This window comes from Cyprinus carpio, chromosome B1 (assembly GCF_018340385.1).
Source record: "Cyprinus carpio isolate SPL01 chromosome B1, ASM1834038v1, whole genome shotgun sequence".
Lineage (NCBI taxonomy): Eukaryota > Metazoa > Chordata > Actinopteri > Cypriniformes > Cyprinidae > Cyprinus > Cyprinus carpio.
The window spans coordinates 17,564,577-17,589,174 of NC_056597.1; the positions used below are offsets into that span (position 1 = coordinate 17,564,577).

Sequence of the window (24,598 nt, forward strand, 5' to 3'; positions counted from 1 at the left end):
TCTTGAGGATGAATCTGATTGGCTCTGAGGTTGAATCCGAGCGTCCGTGAACATGAATCTGATTGGCTGGGAGGATCTTTAAACTACAAGGCGGAAGGATTTGGAGGTACCTATCCTTATAGCATTGCATTTATTTACGTATTTCTGCTATTTTGTCATCTCTCATGTTACGCGTTGGAAAAAAATAAACATTTATAATTCACTTAAGTTTTCTGACAGAGTGTTCAGCACGTTTATAACGAATGTTGATATATGTGTAGCCGTTAGCTTGCTAGTTAGCCAATGCAAATCTCCACCTAGATACCAATGATGCTTAATGCTGTTGCTGAGATTACACATCTTTTTCATTTAATCTATTGAAGAATATGCCATTTCGTAATAATCCACTTTAATAATGTACGTTTACTCGATTAGACCAAAATGATAAATGATATGGTTCTATAGAGTCAGTTAATTCAATGGTAAACTAATATCCCTACACAAAGACAGTCTCCAGGGATCATTTGTGCTGGCTGTGTATAAACTGACTGCTTCAGTAAAGCAAATTGTTCCCCGCTGCATACTACCTACCTACCGACCTACATACTAAATGTTATTATAGTTATGTTGATGATACATTTTTGCAAAGCAATGCATATGCCTTGCAGATACGTTTGACCTAACAAAGTTTTTTGCTGCTGCAGATGCAAAAATGACAACAGAAGTCGAGTTTCTTCGAGATCAAGGTGAATTACGCTAGATCTCAGAAATTATGTTGTGAACAGTTTTACAATCATGCATTATATTCATCGACACTTGAACTTTGTTTTTGTCTTATCAGTGAATCGTTTAAACTCTGTCCTGGGTCGATATCAGGATGAATTTCCTCCTCCCTCCTCGGTGTCACAGGTTAGATTTATAATTAAATGGCACTTTTATTTGTTGAATTATAGATATCGGCATTATTCTCCTGTGGTCCAGAATGAATGTTTGGTTAAGTACAAATAGAAGAGTTCATAGCTAAATAAATACAAATTCTGTTATCATCTCACACTCACGTTGTTCCAAACCTGTATGACTTTTGTGTAATGCAAAAGATGTTAAGGTAGAATGTGAGAACTAACAGCTCGAGTCACCATTCACTGTTACTGCATTATTTCCCATACAAAGAAAGTGAAGGGTTTCTAAACAGGCTTGGAATAACAAGAGAGTAAATTATAACAGATTGTAAATTTTCACCATATTTAAGTCAGAGCAATAGGGGAAAAAATAAACAGAAAATTTCTAAAATAAACGTAATTCTTAATTCACCCTTCCACAAATTAAGCCCTTAAAAGGTCTTAAAACGAAGCAGAAACTCTTAAATTCATAGTTACGTCATTAAATGTTGCATGCACTGCAGAAGAATGAATATCTTCCTCAGTATTTTTGCCGTTTTCCAAAACAAATATCTAAACATCCTTAAATCAAGACACATTTACTCAAGATGCAGAATGAACTTATAAAGTCTTGTTTTCAGAGTAAATTGAACAAAATTGAGTTTATGCTTAAAACAAGAACAAATGTCCGTCAATGGGGTATGAAATCTTATTTTCGCTTTTGATAAACATTTTTTATTTATTTTTTTCATAATAAACGCACTCTGTTTTGATCAATTTCACCGTAAATAAGACTCTTTATTTGATATAATTTTACTTAGGCAAATGATTTAGGAATCTTTTAGACATTTGCACTAGAAAACAAGACAAAATCAATGATGATGATATACTGATTTATCATGTTCCATTCAGTTTATTTCCTAAGTTTTCTTGGTCTCACAAAGGTCTTAAAAGTCTTAATTTAAATTCATAAACCTGCAGAAACCCAGAATTAAGGCTTGAAGGATTTGGGAAACCATCTGTAGACTAAAAAAAAAAAAAAAAAAAAATCTTTCACTTTTTTTTTTAGACAGTTGATGTGGTCATGGAATCTGCAGCTCCCTGGATCTCAGACAGAGGGTGAGTCTCTACGGCCTTAAAAAAAAACTGCTACTACAGTCTCTGGTTCAAGTCCTCTACTATTTTAAACATGCATCCAGTTCATATTTAAAAAAAAAAAAAATCTGTCTTTTACATCTTTAAATGTTTCACGATGTTGTTTTCTGACCTGGGTGTGTGTTTTCAGTCTAATGGCTCCTCTAATTGAAGAATATGACAGGCACATACAACAGATGGAGATGCAGCTCAAGTTCTATCAGGTACACATTACTACCCTACACAAATGCTTACAACACATAAATGCTCACATTACAGTGAGGTTTTATGACTGTCAGGGCTTGATGGGGCTGTTTTCATACTGTCAGCTTTAAATTGCAGTTTAATCCCAAGTCAAGTGAATTTCTCCTATAATAAGTTTGCCATTCAAGAGTACACTTTCTCTCAGTCTCTCTCAATCATCATCCTCCTCCCACCACTCACTCACACGCTTGTTTCTCCCTGTCAAACACTCAGAAGCAGATGACAGACGTCAAAGCAAGCCTGGAGCAGGTGGTTAAGGAAAACGAGCGGTAAGAGCTTTCGAATGGATCTCCTGCTGATTTCTCCATCCAGCCACTGATTTATTATCAGAGTCAGACAGTGCTAACAGCTTCTGCAGCGCAAGATGAGGTGGCTTTGGTAATCACAGCCCACCCTTTATGTAAATTCACTTTATTTGTGGGAGAAAGTTTCGTGCTTCAATCTAGAGTAGAGCCCTATGATTTCTGCAATGTGGAAATTGCGGACGGAATCGTGGAATCCAATCACAAAAATGTATTGTATAACCTGGAATTTCACAGAATTTGCCAAATTTTGGATGAATTAATCAATAGTAGGTTAGTGCACTAAAATCAATCCACCATATGGTTCAGTTTTTGAGAATATTAGGCCACAATATGATATTTAAATGTGGATCCTGCATGTTCTGCGTGTCTGTGTAAATAAATGGCATAGACGCGCGGCATCATTTACTACACACATACTGAAGCGTGTGCACTCGCTGTGTTTTCAGCCTCTGCTGCCTCAATCTATGAGTACATGGTCACATGAACATAATCTATAGAACTGCTCTGAGAGTCACTTCATGAGCATTTTACTGTTTCTTTTGAGAAAAACTATAGTCATATATACAATCAGAAACTAACCCTGTAAAAATTAAAGTTTGGTTTAACTTGAAGAAACTGTGACAGAAATATATTACTTAATGTAATGATAGTGCAAATAATACAAATATTATTAAAATATTTTTTTAAGGAATATTTACCAGAAAAATGTAAATACACTGCAAAGTATTTGTGAAAATATAAATAAAATAATAATTATTATTTTTTTAATATAATTAATTAATTAGAGATGCTTTTGATTATTAAAAATGAAATGAAAATTAAATCCAGAAAATTTAATGAGTAAAACTTTTTTGAGGGGAGGAAAACTAAAACATATGCCATAGACCTTAAAATGTTTTAAAAGTTTTGTTAAATATTTAATAAATTGATGTTAAATTGTTTCATGATTTCAATCAGTTAGACATGCTTTTGATATTTATTTATTTTTTGACATTAAAACAGAGTCTAGAAAAATTCAAATGGAATTTAAAAAAAAAAAAAAAAAAAACTCACTTTGGGAAAAAATGATTTCATAGGGCCCTACTAGGAAAACTTGCACCCCCACCATGATCTAATTGTCAGTATTGTATAGTAATTAGTGCTGTCAAATGATTAATCACGATTAATCGCATCCAAGATAAAAAAAAATTTGTTTACATAATATATGTATGTGTACTGTGTATATTTATTATGTATATGTGACCGTGGACCACAAAACCAGTCATAAGGGTCAATTTCTCGAAACTGAGATTTATACATCATATGAAAGTTGAATAAATAAGCTTTCCAGTGATGTATGGTTTGTTATGATAGGACAATATTTGGCTGAGGTACAACTATTTGAATATCTAGAATCTGAGGGTGCAAAACAATCTAAATACTGAGAAAATTGCCTTTACAGTTGTCCAAATGAAGTTCTTATCAATGCATATTACTCACCAAAAATTAGGTTTTGATATATTTACTGTAGGAAATTTACAAAATATCTTCATGGAACATGATCTTTACATAATATCCTAATGATTTTTGGCATAAAAGAAAAATCGATAATTTTGACCCATACAATGTTTTTTTGGTTATTGCTACAAATATACCCCAGCGACTTAAGACTGTTAAGTTTTGTGGTCCAGGGTCTCACATATAAATACACGCACATATAGTATGTATTTTGAAAATATTTACATGTGTATATACATTTATATGTTTATATTCTTATAATTTATATTATATATATAAATATATTTAATATATAAATATAACTTAATTTTCTTAAATATATACATGCATGTGTATATATTTATATATACATAATAAATATACACATATATTATGTAATGTTTTATTTTGGATGCGATTAATCGTTTGACAGCACTAATAGTAAAAGAACACAAAGTGACGATTGAATCAATTAAACATAGCAGATCCAACAATATTTACATGAAAAAAGAAAAGCAAAATGACAAATACATCTTAAATTATTACATTTATTAAATTATTAAATTAAATATTAACATTAACGGGAAAAAAAACTTGCTTTTAAATATATCTACTTTCTTCTGACACTGATTTAATTTGATTATGTGCACATCTGCCAATCTATTACTAGGACCTCGAAGTCATGAGTCAGTTAATATTTCAGAACAAATTAAAGCATGTCCGCAGATAATTCCCAAAGGTTTACGAAGGTTGACCTTTTGCGATAACTGTGTATATTAATTTTTATTTGCAGGCTTCATGCTGAGCAGAGAATGTCCATTGAAAAGCAGTTGCAGTCTCTATCCACTGGAACAGGAGGAGATGCTACAGCGGATGCAATCGCCATTAGCAATCTCGAGGAGCAGGTTAAGTGTGCCGTGGAGGTGAATATCCAGACCTGTTCCAAACCCACCTCTAAACTCCCATGAGTTGGTCTATGGCACCACAAACCCACAGGCACTTTCCTGGCCCTGTATTCCAACTCTTGTGATCCGGGGGTTATCCCCGCTTTAAAGCTTCGTTCTTTAGTTAATACGTGATGAGACGGTGCAGGTCATGTTGTGCTGAGGGAATGGGTTTTAATCAGCGTGGAGTACGCTCCAGGTGCTACTGAGGATTACATATCAACACTTGACATTACGGAGTTACGGAGATATTCGTGCGACACTCATCAAGCGTTCCACTTTCAGCCCGACATTGCTCATCTTTGCCCTTCTTTAGGGAGCAGTTCACCAAAATGTTATGCTGCAAATCACATCTAAACCTCTCTAGAGAGCGCATCAGTTCAAGTCAAATCTCAAGTGACTTTTTTTTGGGTTTGTGGACCTTCTGATTCATATTCACATTTCTAATTTCCTAACTGACTGAGAATTAAATAATTAGCTAGAAATGAAACTTCCAGTGAGACATCACTCTTTCTCATCATAAAGGTGGTAATACAGAAAGAGGAAGCAAAGTGAAAAGAAGAATAGTAACTGCATGGCTATATTATATTATAATTAGATGTATCTGTTATATATTAGAATATATTGGATGTTTGGCAATATCAAATAAGCAATATTGTGAATATTTGCAAACTGTGTGCTAGTTTTCCCACTACTTGTTTTGCAAAAAGAATGAGACCATTAAGACTAAAATATTTTAATAGCATCTCTGGTTTAAAACTCATTAGCAAAAAAGGGATAGATCTGGGAATATGATTCATTCATGCAAATCAGTTTTTGCAAACTGTCCGTTTTAATGAATCGGTTTGAATTCAGCAGTTCATTTGCATTAATACTCAGGAGTATTCACGGACATTTTACATTTTGAAATGTTTTTATAAAAACACAAGTCAATTTGTGTCAAAATGAAATTTAAATGCATTCTGAGTCATAGCCAAAACATTTAAAAGCTTTAATTGCTGTAGTTATAAAAATCTCTTCCATTCAGCGTATTTACATCAAAATATAATTGTTACTGCAGTTACTGTAATTAAGCAAATCTTAACATAAACAATAAACTTGATTTATTTTTCCTCCTTTATGCTTTATGCAAAACAAGTTAAAGTGCAAGAGAAATATGTGTATTCCCTGCCAATAAATCTCATGACCTTGACATTGCTAGCATCATAATTAAATTCTCTGCAAGTTGAGCTACAGTATAAATTTATCAGTTAAGTTCAGTTAACATTGCATCTCAGATAGCAGTGGTATTCAGAGAGAGGTTTACATACACATTCATGGAAGGCCACAATCATAGTCTATTTACCTTCAGTTTGATTTGTTCTGTGTGTGTCTCCAGGAGAAAGAACGGGCTCTTCAGATGTGGCAGACAGCTTCGCATGAGTTGGATCGACTGCAGACCCAGTACCAGAGCTCCATAAGTGACGGACAAATACATGCAGTTGAACGGCAACATATGCAGGTTACAGTGTTTACATACTAACACTTTCACATGTTCAGTCTGTTTATAATGCATGTAGGAGATCATAGGTTTCTTTTTAAACTCAACACACACATATATATATATATATATATATATATATATATATATATATATATATATATATATATATATATATATATATATATATATATATATATATATATAAAGCATAAGCACATCGATAAGCACATATTTGGTGGCCATACTCATATTTGATTTCTGAAATCAGTTCAGTATCCTTTTTATTTTTCTCAGTTATTTCTAGAATAGGTAATATGATGATTGAACACTAGAGGGCAGGGTTTAACTACATGCAGTCACAGTTAACAGAGCAAACAGACCCGCAGCATTTTCCAATAATTATACATGAACCAGAAGGCATGCCGGGCTGAATTATTTGAATATATGAATTCAATATTAGCTTTTGGCTGTAAAATATTGACTTAATCGTGGCTTGAAGCTTATTATAATACACATTAATTAATTTTTGAAATGCTTTGTCTGTGCTCTTACTGACAATCGCTGTGCTGTTTTAGACTCAGCTGGTGCAGGTTCAGCAACACAGCCAGAAGCTCCAGCTGACCAATCAGAAGCTGGAATCAGTAAGACTTCCTCTTTCAATATGTAAACAATACTGGTTAAGATCTAAGGCCTGGTTTCACAGACAGGGTTTAGGTTAAACCAGGATTTAGCCATAGTTCAGTAAGGACATTCAAGTATCTTTTAAAACTAAACAACGGCACTGATATATTATAAGATCAGTCAGTGCAAATTTCTTTCAGTTAAAACAGCCCAGACATACATTTTAGTCTGGGATTAGGCTTAAGCCTTGTCTGTGAAACTGGGATAATATCACAGCAACATAATTCTCACATAATTAAATCATTGCATTTTTTTATGTTTATGTATTTATTTGGTGAATAACCCTTTTTATTTTGTGATAATGGCCTGTACCTTATCCCTTAAATATGTCATCAGCCATGTTTCATGATCCAATGGAACAGGTGGATAAAATCAATCCGCTTTTCCCACTGAAAATTGTTTTATCAAAAAATGTGTTGAGAAATATCATTTTACATGTTTATGAGAGGGTTTTATCAGTGATATCATTGCCATGTACAGTGAGTTATGCAATGGTTTTAAAGCCTAATCCTTGTACTCTCTTAGTCACATGCTTTTTTCACACTAGTCAGAACACCACCTGTTTGGCTGAGTGTTGTTCATTGTAGCCTGTGTGTGTGTGTGTGTGTGTGTGTGTGTGTGTGTGTGTGTGTGTGTGTGTGTGTTGGTTGAGGAGAGAAATACTACTCTATTCGTGAATATTTAATAAGCAGTGTAGCTCTCACACACCCACCTTTTTCACACCTATCCCATCTCGACCTCCAAAACCCCTCCACCCTGTCCTACTTCCTTTATCCTTGCGAATTTCTTTGAAGTGTTCAGCCTGCGTTCATGTCTGTTCTGTCACACTCAGACCAATCAGCAGTTCCTGAAGACGGTGGCAGAACAGAGCAGTGAGCTGGAGGAGTTACGCAGCCAACTCAGGTAGCGTTACAGATGGCCAACCCTTTAAGACTTAAGCTTGACTTCTGTTCTGTTTGGCTCATATGTTTATAATTCAGTCAGCTCAGTGTGTTTATCATGATTTTAACACAAGTGCAGTCATATTTACTCCAGGGAGTGAAAATTGGTTTTCTCACTGCTTTTGAAATGCCTCTAAAACTTTCTGAATTTAGAAGATTGTTGCATTTTTTTCCTGTCATCTTGCTATTCTATCAATAAGAAGAAATAAAAAGGTCAAAATTTAGAAAGTACTAAAAAGATCAGCTTTGTGTGTATGTGTGTTTCAGGCAAGCAAAGCTTGAGCAGAGATCCTCTGCGACTAAAGTGGAGGAGATGACCAGACTCCTGCAGAATGTCCAGGATCAGATGCAGAGGAGGGTGAGAGACAGACAGCTTGCATACACTGTTAATGTTTCTATTTTTGTGCTTTTTTAGATTTTTTTCTAATGAAGTCATGTTTGTGTAATGGTGCAGGAAGAGGACGCAGCAGAAGCTCAGGGTAGAGAAGAAGCATCTGATCGGAGACTACAGCAACTACAAGCAGCACTGAAGCAGCTAGAAGCCAGGTAAAGATTAATAATGAAGTAAATACGATTTATTTAAAAGAAATAACACTTAAATTCAGCAAGGATCCATAGAATTAATCAAATAATATGGTCAAGACCATGTTATAATGCTGAAAAATATTAGCTTCAAATTAATGTTGTTCTTTTGAACTTTCTATTCGTCATAAAATAATAAATAAAACATATCATGATTTACACAAAAATAAGGAGCATAGCCATTTGATACTACTATTATTATAACACTGATAATAAATATAATAAATTGTTTCCTTAGATTTAAATCAGCATATTATAATGATTTTTGAAGGATCATGTGACACTGAAGACTGGAGTAAAGGCTGCCTTAATAAATTAAATAAATGTAATTTTAAAATGTTAAAATAGAAAACAGCTTATTTGAGTTGCAATAATATTTTACAATATTATGCTACTGTTTTTATGCACTGTTACAGTTTAATATTATACTACTTTTCTATATGATTGATTAAATAAAAGCAGTCTTTGTGAGCATAAATGTTAATTTAAAAAAAATAAAAAAAACAGTAATGTACATATGAAGTTTTAAAACAACTGACCCAGCCTCCAAAAAAGAAAAGATATAAAAAAAATTATTTGCACATATCACTACATTTATTTTTACTAATGAACATACAAATATGTAATAATGTAACTTTGTTTTTTGTTTTTTGCGAAGGAGTTTGTATAGATTTGTTTGTATAGATTGTTTCCTTTTTTAATTCTTATTGAAAATATGGATATATGTTATTTTATTTGTATTTTGTTTTGTTTTGTTTTTCAGACTCAAAGCTGCAACGCAGGACTCTGAATCAGTGCGCAGGAAGCAGACGGATTGGGAGCGGCAAGTGGGAGAACTGCAGGGTCGCTGCTCCTCTCTGGAAGAGGAGAAATTTGAAGCCCTCAGTCGCCTCCGCAACTCCATCCAGCTGGCTGAGGAAGCCTCGCTTCAGAGAGAACAGGTCACACTCCAAATAAACACACCGCACAGGCCCAGTTCAAGAGCTCTTCTATACGTACCTGACTTCTCACAGTCTAAAATCATTTTGCTGTGTTTATATGTTACTCTAGGCTCAGCTGAGGGAGAAACAGAGAGCAGAAGAGCTGGAGAAGATGAAAGATGCCATGAAGCAGCTGATCCAGGATGCTGCCATGCGCACCAGGAAAGAGGTGATCACTGCTAACCTTCTTGGGGACTTTCAAAGGGAGACAACAGAATACAGCATCAGGTCTACTCTCAGACACGTTTAATTCGGCTTTGCTCCAACCCTAGTGAGCCTACCTAGATGATATTTTAGGCACCATGAGGAGCATTTTTATAGTTCCTATAACTATTGGTGAAAACACCCACTTTTTGGCGTGTTGGCACTACAGGAACTAGGAACTATTTTAACTTTTAAATAAAGCATAGTTTTCAAACAACGCCCTACCATGTTCTTACCATTGTTATTATCCTCACAATATCTTACTATTTTATCAGTGTGTAGCTTAAAAAGCTTATGTTTAGCTTACCTGTCGAGAAGAGTCTCTTGAGCATCTAAAATGAAAGTCAAACATTTTATCAAATTGCTCCATCCAGTTTGGCAATCCTATTAATTTTGGCTTGCACTTCTGTAACCACATCTGAATCTTTTCCTCCTTTTATAGGTAGAGAGTGTCCGTAAGCAGTGTAACGTTCAGATTCATCGTATGGCTGAGGAGCTTTCTGCCCTGCAACTGGTGACACATTCATCAGCATATGTACAGATGTGTATAGCTACAACTGTCACCATTGCAAATCAACATATTTCTTTCTGTGGTTGTGCGTGTAGGAATGTGCCGATAAAGAGACACAGATTGAAAGAGCCCATAGGGAGAGAAAAGCTGTGGAAGAGGAGCTGGAGAAGGTGAAAATAAATGCACATTATAATTAAATGTACTAAGGCTGTATGTTGCTGTGATATTATCAAATTTAAAGGGATAGTTCACCTCCAAAAATTTAATTCTGTCAACATTTACTGACTCTCACTTTGTTCCAAACTTGTACAAGTTTCTTTCTTCTGTTGAACACAAAAGAAGATATTTTGAAGAATGTTGATGGCAGCCATTGACAGTATGGAAATACAGTGAAGTCAATGGCTACCGTTAACAGCATTCTTCAAATATCTTCTATGTTCAACAGTAGAAAGAAAACTGATTTAGAACAACATGAGGGTGAGTAAATGATGACAAGAGTTTTCATTTTTGTGAACTACCCCTTTAAGGAGTGTTATTAGCCATGATGTGATAAATAGAAAACAGTTGTTTTAAATTGGAATTTTTGATCAAAAATGCAGCCTTGGTGAGCATAAGAGACTTCATTGAAAACACTTTAAAAAATTGTGTTTGTGTTGTAGGTCTATAAAGAGGGCCGAGTTGGAGAGCCTGAGATGAGGAAGATGGAGGCTCTCCATCAGAGATGTTTAAATGCTGAACGACTGAAGGACGAAATGCAACTCACACTCAACAGCACTAAAAACAAGATGAAGAAGATGGAGATGGAGTGAGAATATGCACACACTCTCATAAACTAGACAGAGGGCAAACATAAGCGTGCATTCAGAATAGTTTGCTGCCTCCCCTGTGCTTGTGCAGGTATTCAGAGGAGCTGTTGCGCTGTCAGGAGGAGGTGCGGAGGCTGCAGTCCACGCTGACGAGTGCAAGACAGGAGAGTACAGCAATCAGTGAGGAGAGACTCACGCTGCAGCAAGAGAACCAGCAACTGCACAGAGACATGGAAGCTCTGCGCAAAGAGTGTGCGCTCGCTCAGAGACGTGCCAAACAACAGGTTACAAATAACTGCATTCTCATAAACACTCATAAGCCCATTTCACACTGCACGTTGGTCCCGGAAGATTGCTGGAAAATTGCCGGGTCGCCTTCTGTGTGAAACGCAAACACGTCCCGGGAATGATCCCGGGTTGGGGACCAAGTAACATTGCCGGGTTCAGTCCTGGTACGAGCTCTATGTGAACAAAAGCCAGAACTAATGCCGTAAAGGGTGTGTCGTAGTGATGACGCACATCATCGTGCGACTCTTTCACCAGGTGTTCTGAAGGCAGATCAACGTTCGCGACAAAAAAAAAAATATGTGCAAACTGTAATGAAGCAGAGATCAGTTAGCTCCTCACTATCCACCCTGAAGCTGAGATTGTTCGCCAGCTTAAGTGAAAGTTAAAGTGCCTAGCGTTTTCGACTCGTACATTACACGTCACATCCTGATGTCACATGTCATTACGAGACCTTTACGGGTTGTGTGTGAACACAGGCACAGATTCCGGGAAGTCACTGGCAGTGTGAAAGGGGCAAAATCTAGTGACCCGGGAACAATTGCCGGGACACATTACCCGTGTATTTTCTGGAATCGCAGTGATACTAAGCTGCTGTTTGCCTCTTAAAGGGATAGTACACCCAAAAAAAATCAATAATTTACTCACATTCACATCAGTTGAATCTTGTATGACTGTATTTCTAATGTGAAAATATATTTAATGTAGTGCTTTCAAATGATTAATCGCATCTTAAATAAGTTTTTGTTTACATAACAAATATACACAGTACACACACATATATGATGTATATATAAAAACAAACACATGCATGTATATATTTAAGAAAAATATGTTGTTTACATATTAAATATATTTATGTATAATATAAGAATATAAATGTATAAGTGTGTATGCATGTAAATATTTTAAATATATTTTATAAATACTTTTTTTTTCCCCATAGAAGAAAGTAATATTTGAAACAACTTAAGAAAAAAAGTGTTTTTCGGTGAACTATACCAATAAGCAATACCAATAAGCAATATTTAAAGGTTGTGTCATAGAAAATCGGATTTCTGACATAATGACGTCACAACTTTGAGCACATAAGCACTCATATTTATATATTAACAAATAAGTATTCAGGAACCTGGCCCAACCTGATGAACAACAGTGTGAACTACACTGATATGCATAGGTTAACCAATTATAACAAGAGTTTACATAAAGTTGTAAAAGGAATAGTTCACCCCAAAAATCTGTCAGTTATTCAGCCTTTTTTATTCCAGTCATCATCAACACAAATGATATTTTTCATCAAACTTCTGAGATTTCTGTCACTCCATTGAAAGTCCATTTCCCCAAAACATTCATGATTAAAAAAAAAAGGTCTTAAAAACATCATAAAAGTAGTCCACAAGAATTAAGCAGTTTAATCAGTGTTCTTAAAAAAAACGTTTACTTTAAATGATGAACAGATTTAAAGCTTTTCTTCACATATAGACACTGATCAATGTGCATACATAGAGCACATCAAATATGGTAAACAAAAGCTCAAACACAATTGCTTGATGTGCATAAACAAATGAGGTTTGCTCTCACGTCAAGTACAGTTGAGTTTCCTTTTACCATGTATTTTCAGGGTCAGCAATATCTCAGGTTTCATAATATCTTAATTTGAACAGTTCTAATGTTCAGAGATCATCTCAAATAGTCTGAAAAAAACAACTGAATTTTAGTGCAAGAAACATTGTAAATGGTCTTGAGGGGGAAAAATAGAATGGCTAGAAGTGTAGAATATGGATTTTTTCACAGGTTTTTATTTGCGTGTGTAGGTGTCTTCGATGCAACAGGAGCTGTGTGTGAAGGAGCAGGGTTTGGAGTCCAGGCTGAGAGAGATGGAGGAGAGCAGTAAAAACTCCAGCGCTGGTTTGACCAGACTGCTGCTCGCTCAACAGAAAACCATCAGCCGCTACAAAGATGAGGCCAAGAACCTCACACAGGCTTTCCAGCAGAAACTCAACAGCCTCAGGTGAATGCTCACTCAGCACATACGGATCCCGCAGAAATATTGTTTGCTAAGGCAAAAATCATTATTACTGTTATTCATATTTAGGGTTAAAGATCTGGACAGACAACTAAGTATTAAACTTTGTTGTGTTACTCATCCTGCTCAGTTAAATGGATGTGAATGATACCCAGAAAGTCCTATCACGGCTGAAACGTGTTATTGCTCATGCTTATTTTCATTGTATTGAGACAATAATTATCATATAACAAGCTTATTGATTACATATGTGTATTTATTAAATAAAGCAGGTCAAGTCTGGATCACAGCAATTAAAATGACTGTGATTGTTGCAGGTCAGAGCTGAACAGACAGAAACAGCGCACTCAGGAACTGGAGATCCAGATGGAAGCTGATCATCAGAAGATACTGGAGGTGTGTACATGCAGTTTTGTTTCTATTAGATGTGTGCTGGAAGTGTTTGAATTTCATTCATGTTGTATCACTGTCACCCCTAGTATGAGAGGCAGGTTTCAGAGCATCAGGAGAAGAACACGCGTCTACAGAGGCGTCTTACTCAGGCAGAGCAACGTGCGGCCAGTGCATCACAACAGGTATTTGATATTTACACACTTCCTGCCTGTTGAATGCATCAGTGGCCACTCACTTTTTTTTTTAGCAGCCTTGGTTCTGGAAGTATTTTCCCTGTTGGGATTTTTAAAGTGTTCATTTTAGTTTTAGAGTTCCTAAAAAAAAGTGTTTAAAATGTAGACAAAAACACAAAGGTACAAGACTGTGTACTTTACAGTTTAAAGGACGGAAAGAACTACAATCCCAAGAAGTGTATGTTTGGTTTTTGGCGTAAATTGCAATTCTCTGAATTTTTTTTGCCTAATCATGGGTGATTGTAGTTTTTCACCAGGAATTCTGCTGTTCAACAGGATTATTTAAAAAATGTTTTTTTTTTTATATTTAAGACTGACAGCATGTACGTTGATTAATAACCCTGTAGCTCACAGTAGGTCTATCTTTAAGTGTTTATAAATTAGTGTTAAAAATCAGTTCTCCTAATAGAGAAGCTGAATGGGGTTTTTACTTGTGGAACCCGACTGTTGCTGTACAGAATCCCTCTATAAACTACTTTTTCTGTTTCAGCTGAGTGTGATATCACAACGGAGAAAAGCGGCGTCCATGATGGATCTTGAGACTTTATCATAGATAAACAGCAGCTGGTTTTGGTCACATCATCTTCAACACCCTGATCACTTTGTTTTTGGGCTTCAGTGTGTTGAGAGCTTTCACTGGATTCCCCACGTGTTTATTATTGACAATTAATGTAATAAAAAGAGCTTGAGTTCACCACTAACCATTGAGGAACAATATAATAATCACTGCTTTGGGAGAAATGTCATCTAAAAAATTAATTGGCTACTGCTGAATGAAATTCTTTGGCTAAAGTAATGTTATTTTTGATTTAGTGAATGTAAAAATGGCTCCTGGAGTCTAGAAAAATTGTAGACCTGGATAAGGGCATGGAAATTAAAATGAAAAAACATTGTCAAGTGCTACAAATAACCTAATGTAAAACATCTAAACATCTCGACTATGTGTAACACTCCAAACTTGGATTATGTTTCAATATCTCAATGAGCAGTGTACAAATTAATATTATTTCCCACATATTTATCATTACAAAGTATTCATCTTTCTTTGTTTGGGAAATGTAAACAACCGCAACAAAAACTGCTTCACAAACACTTAACATTTCAAATGTGTTTAATCATACTGAAACAGAATGGACAACGTGAGGCGATATTCACTGGGGTACAGCTCAGTTCTTCAACAACTTGTGACATAATCTCACACTGAAGTGTAGAGGACCAGTCTTTATGTACATAGTTACACACACAGGCTAATATCCACCATCTGTATACAACATACACAAGACGTTTAGTACTGTATTCCCGAACAGTTTATGAGGGAAATGCATAGATTGATAGTGTCACAATGCCACACACACTGTCTCTACAAGGAAAAATGAACATGGAGTTTGGTCCTTAAAATAGACACCAAAAATAAAAACAATCTGAACATTGTTATATATATGTATATATTTATAGATGAAATATATAAACATATATAGATATACCCATATCATATTATGCTATAATATAATATAGATTATTTATATATGGTAATTGAGCACAAAGCCATTGGGATAGGACCACAAAGGAATCACTCAACGTTGTGAAACCCAATGGCTGCTGGGACTTGTGGTTTTGAAGACTCCAGAGGCGGAGCTTAGCGAACGAGCGGGGCCTGTTTAAGAGAGATGAGGACAGAACGCATGCGGGAGACGTCCTTGGCTTGCTTGCTAGACTTGGGGTTGAAATCGCAAAGGCGTGCCACGCGCTCCCATTCCGTGCCGGGACTGTTTTCATCTAGCTCAGACACCATGGCTTCCTCGGCCGCCCTGCCAATGAGAGATCACAATCAGCTTGGGACAGAAACCGGAAACACTCTCAGACACGTCCCGCTTAAGCACACAACCACTGACCTCCTGAAATGTTCACATCATGAGGAAAAACTAGAGATCTTGACATGACTGAAAAATTACTTTCCAGCAAACTCGCAGGTTTTTGAAATCACATTTACCAAAAGGAGCTTCTACAATCGGTTCAAATGTTTCCTGAGGTTCTTCTTTAGGAGGTAAGAGGCAAGTGTACCAAAGCAGCTCTGTGTCTGGGTGAAACTCAATGGTTATTTCCATCCAACGAGAATACATTCATAGAGAGACATTCTTCAGGTGACCACATCCAAAACAGATGGTAGTTTGAGCATCATGCCCCCAACCCACCATTACCAGAACTAGTCTTGATCTTGAAGGCAGGAAAAGGTTTCAGGACAGCCACAATCAAATTTTGCAGCGATTCAGTTGATTAAAACAATTCGTTGTACTTTGAAATTCCTTATATTGTGGGACATTCCTCGTCTCTTGACGGTCAGAGGAATGTCAAGGAATCACGTACGCTAATGAGCCTGGCTTCAACAGTGATTGACAGGCCAATTAGCTTATTTTAACCACTAAATCTTTGTGCAAAGGCTGAAAGTGCCATGCGTTGGCAGTGAACAAATGCGGGACCTTCTGCTGAGTGTGGGGGAACTAAACCAAGTTTCTGGCAAGCCAAACGCTAAAGAGCTCTTAACATGAAAAAAAAAAAAAAAAAATTCAGAGCTTTTGGAGACCATATTAGACTATTCGCGTTTCCTCCCGGCCCGTTACCAACCCTTTCCGCTGCCGTGGACTCAGTCCAGTAGAGTTGCATTAGCCTCTCCACTATCACACAATATACACAGCAAAATGGGTATGAAAAGCCAATGAGGTAAATCACGGTCACAATCAACTACATCAACGCACAGGACTAGTGCACCAACACATCACCACAAAAGGACATCCAGAATCTTATTTTTAGCAGAAACATGTTTATAATAAAAAAAGCAATTCACTGGTGTATAAATTTGCAATAAATGGTGTTTGTTCCCTGAGCATATTTGGTTGTCTGGTCTTTATTTTTTTATTTTTGCACTTTTTTTTTTTACTTAACTGGTCTAGGCGGTAGCAAGGATGGTTAATGTGAGTTTAAAGGTGCATAGAGAAAAGAAAAACAAGGAGAAACAGATCACAAGTCAGATATATAGAAAACCAAAGGAAATGAGATTTATGCAGATGACCAAAGCAGGCATGCACTGTTCAAAACCCAAGTCATTTTAGGAGTGTTTCTAAGTGTGCTTAGCTTGCAGCCGTCATTGATGTATGCGCCGCTCGTGGCGTTCAGCGATCTCAACTGGCGCTTCAGTTGAGAGACATTTACCAAGCAAAAGAAAAGCAGCTAATGTTTATAATAGTTCTGCAGAATAGGCAGAAGAGTTAAGAGGTCCATGATGAGGGCTGCAGAACTAAGAGTATTACAGTTCTAGTCTGGGACAGCTTTGCTCAACCTAGGCACAGCGTACTCTAAAATACTCCATCTAACAGAAGCAACTAGGTGTCCGGCCAAAGTACAAACCATAGGATAAAGTCTCGAAGTCTTGGTTTCTAATAAAATAATAATAATTTAATAAGAAACAACTAAACATTTGACCATGTTGAGATTGGAATCAGCCAACAAATAGAAGTCAGTAACAAAATTAATTCACAGTCTTGCCAACCAATAATGTAATATTAAGATATCAAAAATAAATAAATACAATTTTAAAAAAAAATTAATAAAAGATCTAGTGCACCTTAATATAAAGTGATAAAAAAAAAGATTAAGAAAGCAAAAGATGTTGAACTTTGGTAACACATTAAAATAAATTTTAAAAAAAACATAAGGAAAAATACATTTTTAACAAATCGCACCACTGGCTGGTTTATTGATTTATTGACTGGCTAGACACTTAGTTGCTTCACTCGTGCTGTATTACAGAGACACTACTACTGCACTAAATACAACTAGTATAATAAATAATCTCAATTAATATTAATGCTAGACAATAAATAACATTGACTAATTTACACAAATGTTTAGACACATCTTGAATATCAAAAAAATGCAGACATTGTGACAAATGCATGACAAACAAATGAGGAAAAAAAAATGGTTAAAGATTTTGTAAATGATCAAGAAAAATTAACAAGGAAAAAAAATAATGTGACAAATGAGAAAAGACTGAATGAGCAAGACGGATATCAAATCTGCTGTAATTTGTAACTTAATGTAACTTAAACATGAGGGAGGGCCGAAAAAAATGGACAACATGCATAGTGTGCAGAATTATTTGTCCAATTACTCTTCAAAAAAAAAAAAAAAATATCACCCTGTTTTTAATATTAAGTTAACCAAAAGTTTGGTTAGAAATGTGTAGGAGTAACAGGTGATGGAAAAAAAAGTTGAGATGCAGGAAAAGGAGTTATTAAGATGCATGTGAAAAGAAAGGATGTTAGTTTAGCAACATACACATAACCAATCAGATCAGCGAAGGGTTGTTTGTAGAAATCCTCATCCAGCACCCTGGGAGTCCCAGAGGAGAGCAGCGAAGCAGGAGAGAACAGAGAGAGTGGTAAAAAGGAGAAAAATAACACTCATACAGAGCCAAAACACACTGCAGTCTTACCATACCAGTGTTAAGACCAGGCCAAGATCATAAAAGTAGACAACACGGCGCACGAGAGACAAACAGGACATACACAAACAAGGAATTCACATTCAGAGGAATTTGGACAGCTTTACAGAAAGAGGAGACATGTTTTTATTTATTTGTACCAAAACATACTCAATTTCCACTGGGATGGAATGGAAACTTAATAGAAAGCTTAACTTTTGACCCAATATTGCTTACTTTCCTTTCAGCACGTCTATTGATAAAGTCAATTCAAATGCTTCACTGAAGTAGAAATAGCTTTCCATAGAGCTCCTTATTTCATTCTAAGAGCTAAATACAATATCTTGTGGCAATCATAGATCTAGTAACTGCTTGGGATTGAATGAGGCATGATCATGAGCAAAACACTGCAGAATCACATGACCATTCAACAAGGTCAGATAGCTTCTTCACTGTCCTCTCTTATCATTATAGTCACAACATCATAAAATGGTTAGACTAAACAACTGGAATGCTCACTCAAAAATTATCCTCACTCTTATGTTACTCAAAATTTGTATTTTGAATGTAGTGAATGTTTGAGCCACTATTTACTATACAGAAAACTGAGGCTGGGTAAATTAAAAGTTCCATTTTTGAGTGAACTATTCTTTAATGGAACAGTTCACTCCAAACTGAAAGCTTGCTGGAAGTTTATTCTTGATTATAGACTCGCATTTTGGCCAAAAGCAACGGTTTAAAGTTAAAATGCTTTCACAAGACTGGAGTCGTGTGGATTATTGTGATGATGTAATCAGCTGTTTGGACTCATTTTGATGGCACCCATTCACACCAGAGGATCCACTGGTGATCAAGTCATGTAATGCGAAATTCAAATCTCTTCTGATGAAGATACAAACTCATCTACATTTTGGAAGGGCTGAGGGTGAGGGTGAATTTTCATTTTTGAGTAAACTATTCCTTTAAGAAAAAAAAAAGAACATTTCCCTTTGAATACACTTAACCAGCATACACCTTGATGTCAAGTTCGATGGAGAAGCCATGTATTTTTTAATGCTTTTGTAACCAAAACAGCAAGAGAGAAACTAGGCCTCTTCAATAGATTTCAGCTGCTTGAATAGTGTGGTGTACCTGTTGTTGACTTTGGTCTTCTCCAGCTGCTCGTTCTGCCTGGTGTGCCACTCCTCCAGCTCCAGCTTCGCTTTCTCCTTCCACTCTGCCTCCTGCTTACGGGAGTTAGCATCTGAAAAACAGCAGAGGGAAAAATCGGTCAGCCCTAAATGAACCTTGTAGTTTTAATATATCTTAAGGAGAACATATATGTCTATGCTCAAGTTACCAAGCTGCTCCAGCCTCTCACGCTGCTCCTCTCTCCACTTCCTCAAGCTCTCCGGCTCTGCCTGCAATCGATCAACACTGGAGATGGCTGCATACACATCTGAAGGACCGTTACTCTCCTACAGAACACAAACAGCAAAAAGCAGGAGTCTAAACCGTACAATCTCAGTATACCGTTTAGTTGATGCACTTCTTTAAAGTCAATCATTTTAATTATTCAAGTTTATATATTTTAATTGGAAATACAAAACTGGCTTGTTAAAATGTGAGTTACTAGTAACACTAGGCATTCGCTATCCTGCTTACAGGCAAAGTTTACACTGTAAAGCCAAAGTTTTACACATAAGATTTAAAATGGAACAGTTTATTACCTTTAGGCTTCTTTTTTTTTTAAGTTTGCATATGCATTTTATTTATTGCACCACATTTCGTACAATAGGATTTAAAAAAAAAAAAAACGTTTTATTCAGAGGCCCAAACTGAGCAAAAATATTTAGTGTAGCTGCTGTTATTCATATAAAAAGATTAAATTCTGATAGCTTGTAATGTAAATCTCCCAATAGCATGACATTTAAAAGCTCTGTTGTTTTAAAACATGTAATGCAATGCATTGTAACTGATGTAACATATGTAGGGCTGCCCTCGACTAAGGATTTTACTGGTCGACTAGTAGTTGTTCATTTTAAACATTAGTCGACCAATCGCACGTTTATTAATAAACCATTTAAATCATTATAATGAGCCTTTAACTGCCTGCAAAGCCTAATAAGCGCTCAAGCACATTCATAAAGCTCGCCACAGAGCACCGGCAGAAGCTAGCATTATGACTGTGTCAGGGAAAAACAGTAAGGAGGCTGCATTAACATTTTAATAATTCCCGATAAACAAGTGCTTTTGGCGACACTGACTCGTCATCTCCGCAGTAGTGGATGTGCTTGTATGGATGTTTCATACGGATTACATAATCTGAGAATTTTTGGTTTCCATTTGAATTGATTCATTTGAAAGTAGACATTTCAATCTCTCAGAAATATATTTTTTTATGTCTGTAAGGCAAAGATACAGCCTACATGGAGTTTCATGCTCAAGTTCACAGACCGAGCCGCAGAAAGCGCATCCTGTTTGCTTTCATTATTTTACAAAAGCGTGTTTTGTTGTTATTGTGAGTGTACACAAAGTCTTTACAGATTTGAAAGATGTATTACTCTTATCTGTATGACCAAAAATGACAGACACTTGAATATAGCACAAACTCTCTCTAGGTTAACATTAGATTGAGCGGCCACGTAAAGTTGCTAATATTTACATATTTCAGATGATAAGCCATATTTGTGGTGGATGAATGATGTACTGGATGTCATGCCTGATGTACTGTAATACCACATAGACCAGCTGTTAACAATCTGCGTGATTTCGCCAATAAAATTTTGGTCGACCAAGCCACTAGTCGATTATTAGGGGGCAGCCCTACTTATTTCATACATTTTAAGATGGTTTTCCTAAAACATTATGTATGGATAAGCAAGTAAACCTAAGTTGCATTAATCTTCATCTTGAAATATTACTAAAAAAAAAAAAAAAAAAAAAAAAAAAAAAAAAAAAAAAAAAGTAAACTATCCTTATGTTTACTTTATGCTGAAAAACCTGTACTGAGGGTACTGAATCTAACATTTTCTTAATATACACAGCTTTTTATAACCAGTGCTTGAAAGGAACCAAAGGTTTAAAGCAAGTCTAGATTTAGTATTTTGTTCTGCTGTCATGCACACTGCATTTCCTATCATCTGTATTATAAATACATTCAAGACAATTCTATCTAAAAAAAAAAATTAATAAATAAATACAACTTTGTAATATTTTAGAAATTGTGTTCTGAGTTTGATGGAACACAAGAAAGAAGCCATCAAAGTCTTACCCCGTGCAGATCTCCATTCAATGCTCCACCTGCCAAGATAAAAGAGAGAGAACAACATGGATGTGTTAAAAATTGTCAGTGTTCGGTCAATTTTTCATGCATCGCATACAAACCATCAGTATGAATCACCCTCAGTCACTGAGTGAAAATACATTAGACAAAGGCTATTTAGCCTTCCTGTAGCTCAAACAGTAGAGCATGCCGCTAACAAGTGAAGGCCGTGGGTTTAATTCCAAGGGAATACATGAAAGTGAAAAATAATGCATAACTTAAATGCAATGGAAGTCACTTTGGATAAAGGCATCTGTCAAAAATGGCAGTTCTTTTGCAATAACATATAGTCCATGACAAAGCATTATTTTAGTTGTGAAATGTGGGACAGGATATACAGTCATTCCTCCTGCCTAAGTCTCTGCTTTTGCTGATTCCTTTCCTTTCTTCTTAAATCAGTGGAAAACATCACGGAGCATTTCTTTACTAGAAGTGATTTAATCAATTACACCAACATTTTCATCAAGAAATACATACTAAGCATACAATTAATAAAAGACTACATGTTTTCAGCAAATGAAAATCCATTTTTAACCTAAGCCTGAATTAATGAACATACAGTATGCTGGCCTGACTGATTTTCTGCAGACTGTATTGCATAGTACCTCCAAGACTGTTGTCTTCAGTCATCCTAGATCCAAGTCAGACTGTGCCTTTGTGCCAGTGAAACAACATCCCTATCATCATTTATTCAAAACTTTCAGCCGAAGCAACATTCAAGCCAACGGCCAGTAAAAAGAGAAAACCAGACACTTGTGTAGATAATGTAAGGTGTGATTACAAACCAAGGCAAAGGCCTCCAAAGTACAATGACTTCAGGCAGTCTATGGTATTAAATTAATTTGAAAAGGTGTAATTATAGTTTAGATGCCTGTACCTGTCAATCAGCCGTGAGATACTTGTGATGGAAATGTATGCCTTGAAGCCTAGTGAGCTGCCTACCTAAAAAGACTAACTGTGAGCCTATGAACTATTAATTATGAATCCCTTACACAACTCGTTTTGGATAAAAGCATCTGCCAAAAGTGTTTTTGGGCATCAAATACACTGTATAATCTTTAAAACAAAACATTTTGGCCATCATAGTTGAATTCAAATCGATCATTTCTGGCCATTCGAACATTCAAATCGAATATTTATTCCATTACAGGTGCGTTTGAAATGATCGAATCCAACATTTAAGAACATGACAGGCGCGTTCGAACTGTTGAAAAGAATATGTTTGGGAATCAAATGTGCGTTCAAATCACTCCTTTTCGTGGATTAGGGCGCGTTTGAACACGCGATACGCTTTTTATACTTTCATGGCGGATTTGATGCCATTTAATGCTGTCTAAATAGGCATCGCAATGCGTTTGAATACACAGCAGTGGTCCTGTCATAACCAAATCTAAAAGATGCCTGGACACTTCAATATAAATGCTATAGGAACTACTCTCTCTCTCTCACACACACAGCCTTTAGTCCAAAGGTCATAATATAGTAAAAACTCCATCAACGTTCAAGGAACTGGAATTTTTATGATACAACCAGTACGTTGACAGTAACTTACTACAGTAATCAATCGACTCAAAACTCGGTAAATGCGAGTATAAAGAGACAATTATCTCCTTTGAAGCCGAATAAATTAAACCGTTAAGTGAGAGGTCTAACGTTACCAGAGGGAGATATTTATAAAGAGTTAACGACAGATAACGCCATTTTCCTTCTTCCTTTACCTGACGTTACCAGTACATTAAATAAAACATTAGGACATTAAAATGGCTATTTGAACACGTTTTTGGCAGTGTGATTTATATAAACAGCACAGTAAGTTACGTATTGTTTATACACATAGCGTTACTTCATATAACGTTACACAGATTTCCGACAGAAGGCTAGCAGGCTCGCTAACGAACGAGTTAAACAGTTCTTTGCTTGGGTGTCTGACTGAACGCTTTTAAGATTATAAAGAGCGTATTTTTGTTTGTTTTTATTATCATCGATGTCGTGTAAACCCACCGTCGGGGTCTTGGCTCAGGGATGAAGGCACTTCTCCGCTGTCCAGGATGCTGAAGCCCTCGTCATTCTCGATGCCCGCGATTTCACTCTCCTGCTGGGCCAGAAATGCTGCCGCCGGGTCCTCGTCTGCCCCCACACCGTTTCCTGCGCTTCCTTGAGGGGCACTGAGCATATCAAAATCGTCCATGGCTCGCTAAATGTGTTTGGAGTGAGAACAACTGAAAACACAAACCACCCTACTGTCTTCCTCGTCGACGGCTCCAATGTCAGCGGGGGAGGAGCTTAAGAGAAAACGGCCGCGAAGTAAACTAGCGCTCAACCAATCAGTGCTGTGTATTTGTGACGAGCACTTCTATTGTCCATACAAATGGCGAGAAGTTGAGTCGCAGGCCAATAAAATGACTAAACCGTGGCTGTGCAAGTCCCGTGATCATCAGCGTGCCCTGATAGGGCGTTGCAGCAATATGGGATTGCATACGTAGCAATCTATAAAGAATATAAACAGGGTTTGTCATGAAACACTGACAGCGTAGTGCCCTTCACTAATGCTGGACTTTGAAGGTCAACTGAAAGCAAGATTTATGTGTCATTTTAGTTGCAAAGGAAAACGCCTGATTCTATTCCAATAAATAAATAAACAAACAAACAACATGTAATGGCCATATCCTGCATTCTTGTACCATGGTATTTAAAAATACAATTATG

General features: G+C 36.3%; 2 protein-coding genes across 5 annotated transcripts; one reads left to right on the forward strand and one right to left on the reverse strand.

Annotated features, from left to right (window-relative positions):
• The first annotated feature begins 6 nt into the window (after window positions 1–6).
• On the forward strand, window positions 7–14,809 carry sclt1 (sodium channel and clathrin linker 1). 2 transcript variants are annotated; one of them, XM_042716794.1, is made up of 22 exons: window positions 7–106; window positions 684–725; window positions 821–888; window positions 1,927–1,976; window positions 2,143–2,215; window positions 2,469–2,524; window positions 4,830–4,959; window positions 6,359–6,481; window positions 7,039–7,104; window positions 7,977–8,047; window positions 8,353–8,443; window positions 8,540–8,631; window positions 9,431–9,608; window positions 9,718–9,816; window positions 10,294–10,365; window positions 10,458–10,532; window positions 11,022–11,167; window positions 11,260–11,452; window positions 13,271–13,467; window positions 13,800–13,878; window positions 13,962–14,057; window positions 14,599–14,809. In XM_042716794.1, the coding sequence occupies exons 2-22, from the start codon at window positions 692–694 to the stop codon at window positions 14,659–14,661; spliced, it is 2,052 nt and encodes a 683-aa protein (XP_042572728.1). In that variant the 5' UTR covers window positions 7–106; window positions 684–691; the 3' UTR covers window positions 14,662–14,809. The 2 variants fall into 2 exon arrangements, with proteins under 2 accessions (XP_042572728.1, XP_042572729.1); XM_042716795.1 differs by lacking the exon at window positions 7–106 and adding an exon at window positions 167–396.
• A 392-nt stretch (window positions 14,810–15,201) lies between these two features.
• LOC109094636 (clathrin light chain A-like) lies at window positions 15,202–24,178 on the reverse strand. 3 transcript variants are annotated; one of them, XM_042716798.1, is made up of 7 exons: window positions 23,894–24,178; window positions 21,842–21,870; window positions 19,928–20,045; window positions 19,720–19,831; window positions 18,444–18,497; window positions 17,049–17,084; window positions 15,202–15,916 (listed from the first exon to the last, which is right to left on the reverse strand). In XM_042716798.1, exons 1-7 carry the CDS (start codon window positions 24,078–24,080, stop codon window positions 15,745–15,747), a joined length of 708 nt encoding a protein of 235 aa, XP_042572732.1. In that variant the 5' UTR covers window positions 24,081–24,178; the 3' UTR covers window positions 15,202–15,744. The 3 variants fall into 3 exon arrangements, with proteins under 3 accessions (XP_042572732.1, XP_042572733.1, XP_018963915.1); XM_042716799.1 differs by lacking the exon at window positions 17,049–17,084; XM_019108370.2 differs by lacking the exons at window positions 17,049–17,084; window positions 18,444–18,497.
• Window positions 24,179–24,598: the final 420 nt, after the last annotated feature.

What these genes read in the sequence shown, in the direction of transcription:
- sclt1 (XM_042716794.1), top strand. Translation starts at nt 692, where the DNA reads ATGACAACAGAAGTCGAGTTTCTTCGAGATCAAG. An exon ending in GTGGTTAAGGAAAACGAGCG is followed by an intron (nt 2,525 to 4,829) that starts GTAAGAGCTTTC and finishes TTTTATTTGCAG; the next exon opens with GCTTCATGCTGAGCAGAGAA. An exon ending in TTGAACGGCAACATATGCAG is followed by an intron (nt 6,482 to 7,038) that starts GTTACAGTGTTT and finishes GTGCTGTTTTAG; the next exon opens with ACTCAGCTGGTGCAGGTTCA.
- LOC109094636 (XM_042716798.1), bottom strand. Translation starts at nt 24,080, where the DNA reads ATGGACGATTTTGATATGCTCAGTGCCCCTCAAGGAAGCGCAGGAAAC. An exon ending in TGAGAGGCTGGAGCAGCTTG is followed by an intron (nt 19,832 to 19,927) that starts GTAACTTGAGCA and finishes GCTGTTTTTCAG; the next exon opens with ATGCTAACTCCCGTAAGCAG. An exon ending in GCTGATCTGATTGGTTATGT is followed by an intron (nt 17,085 to 18,443) that starts GTATGTTGCTAA and finishes TATGCACCTTTA; the next exon opens with AACTCACATTAACCATCCTT.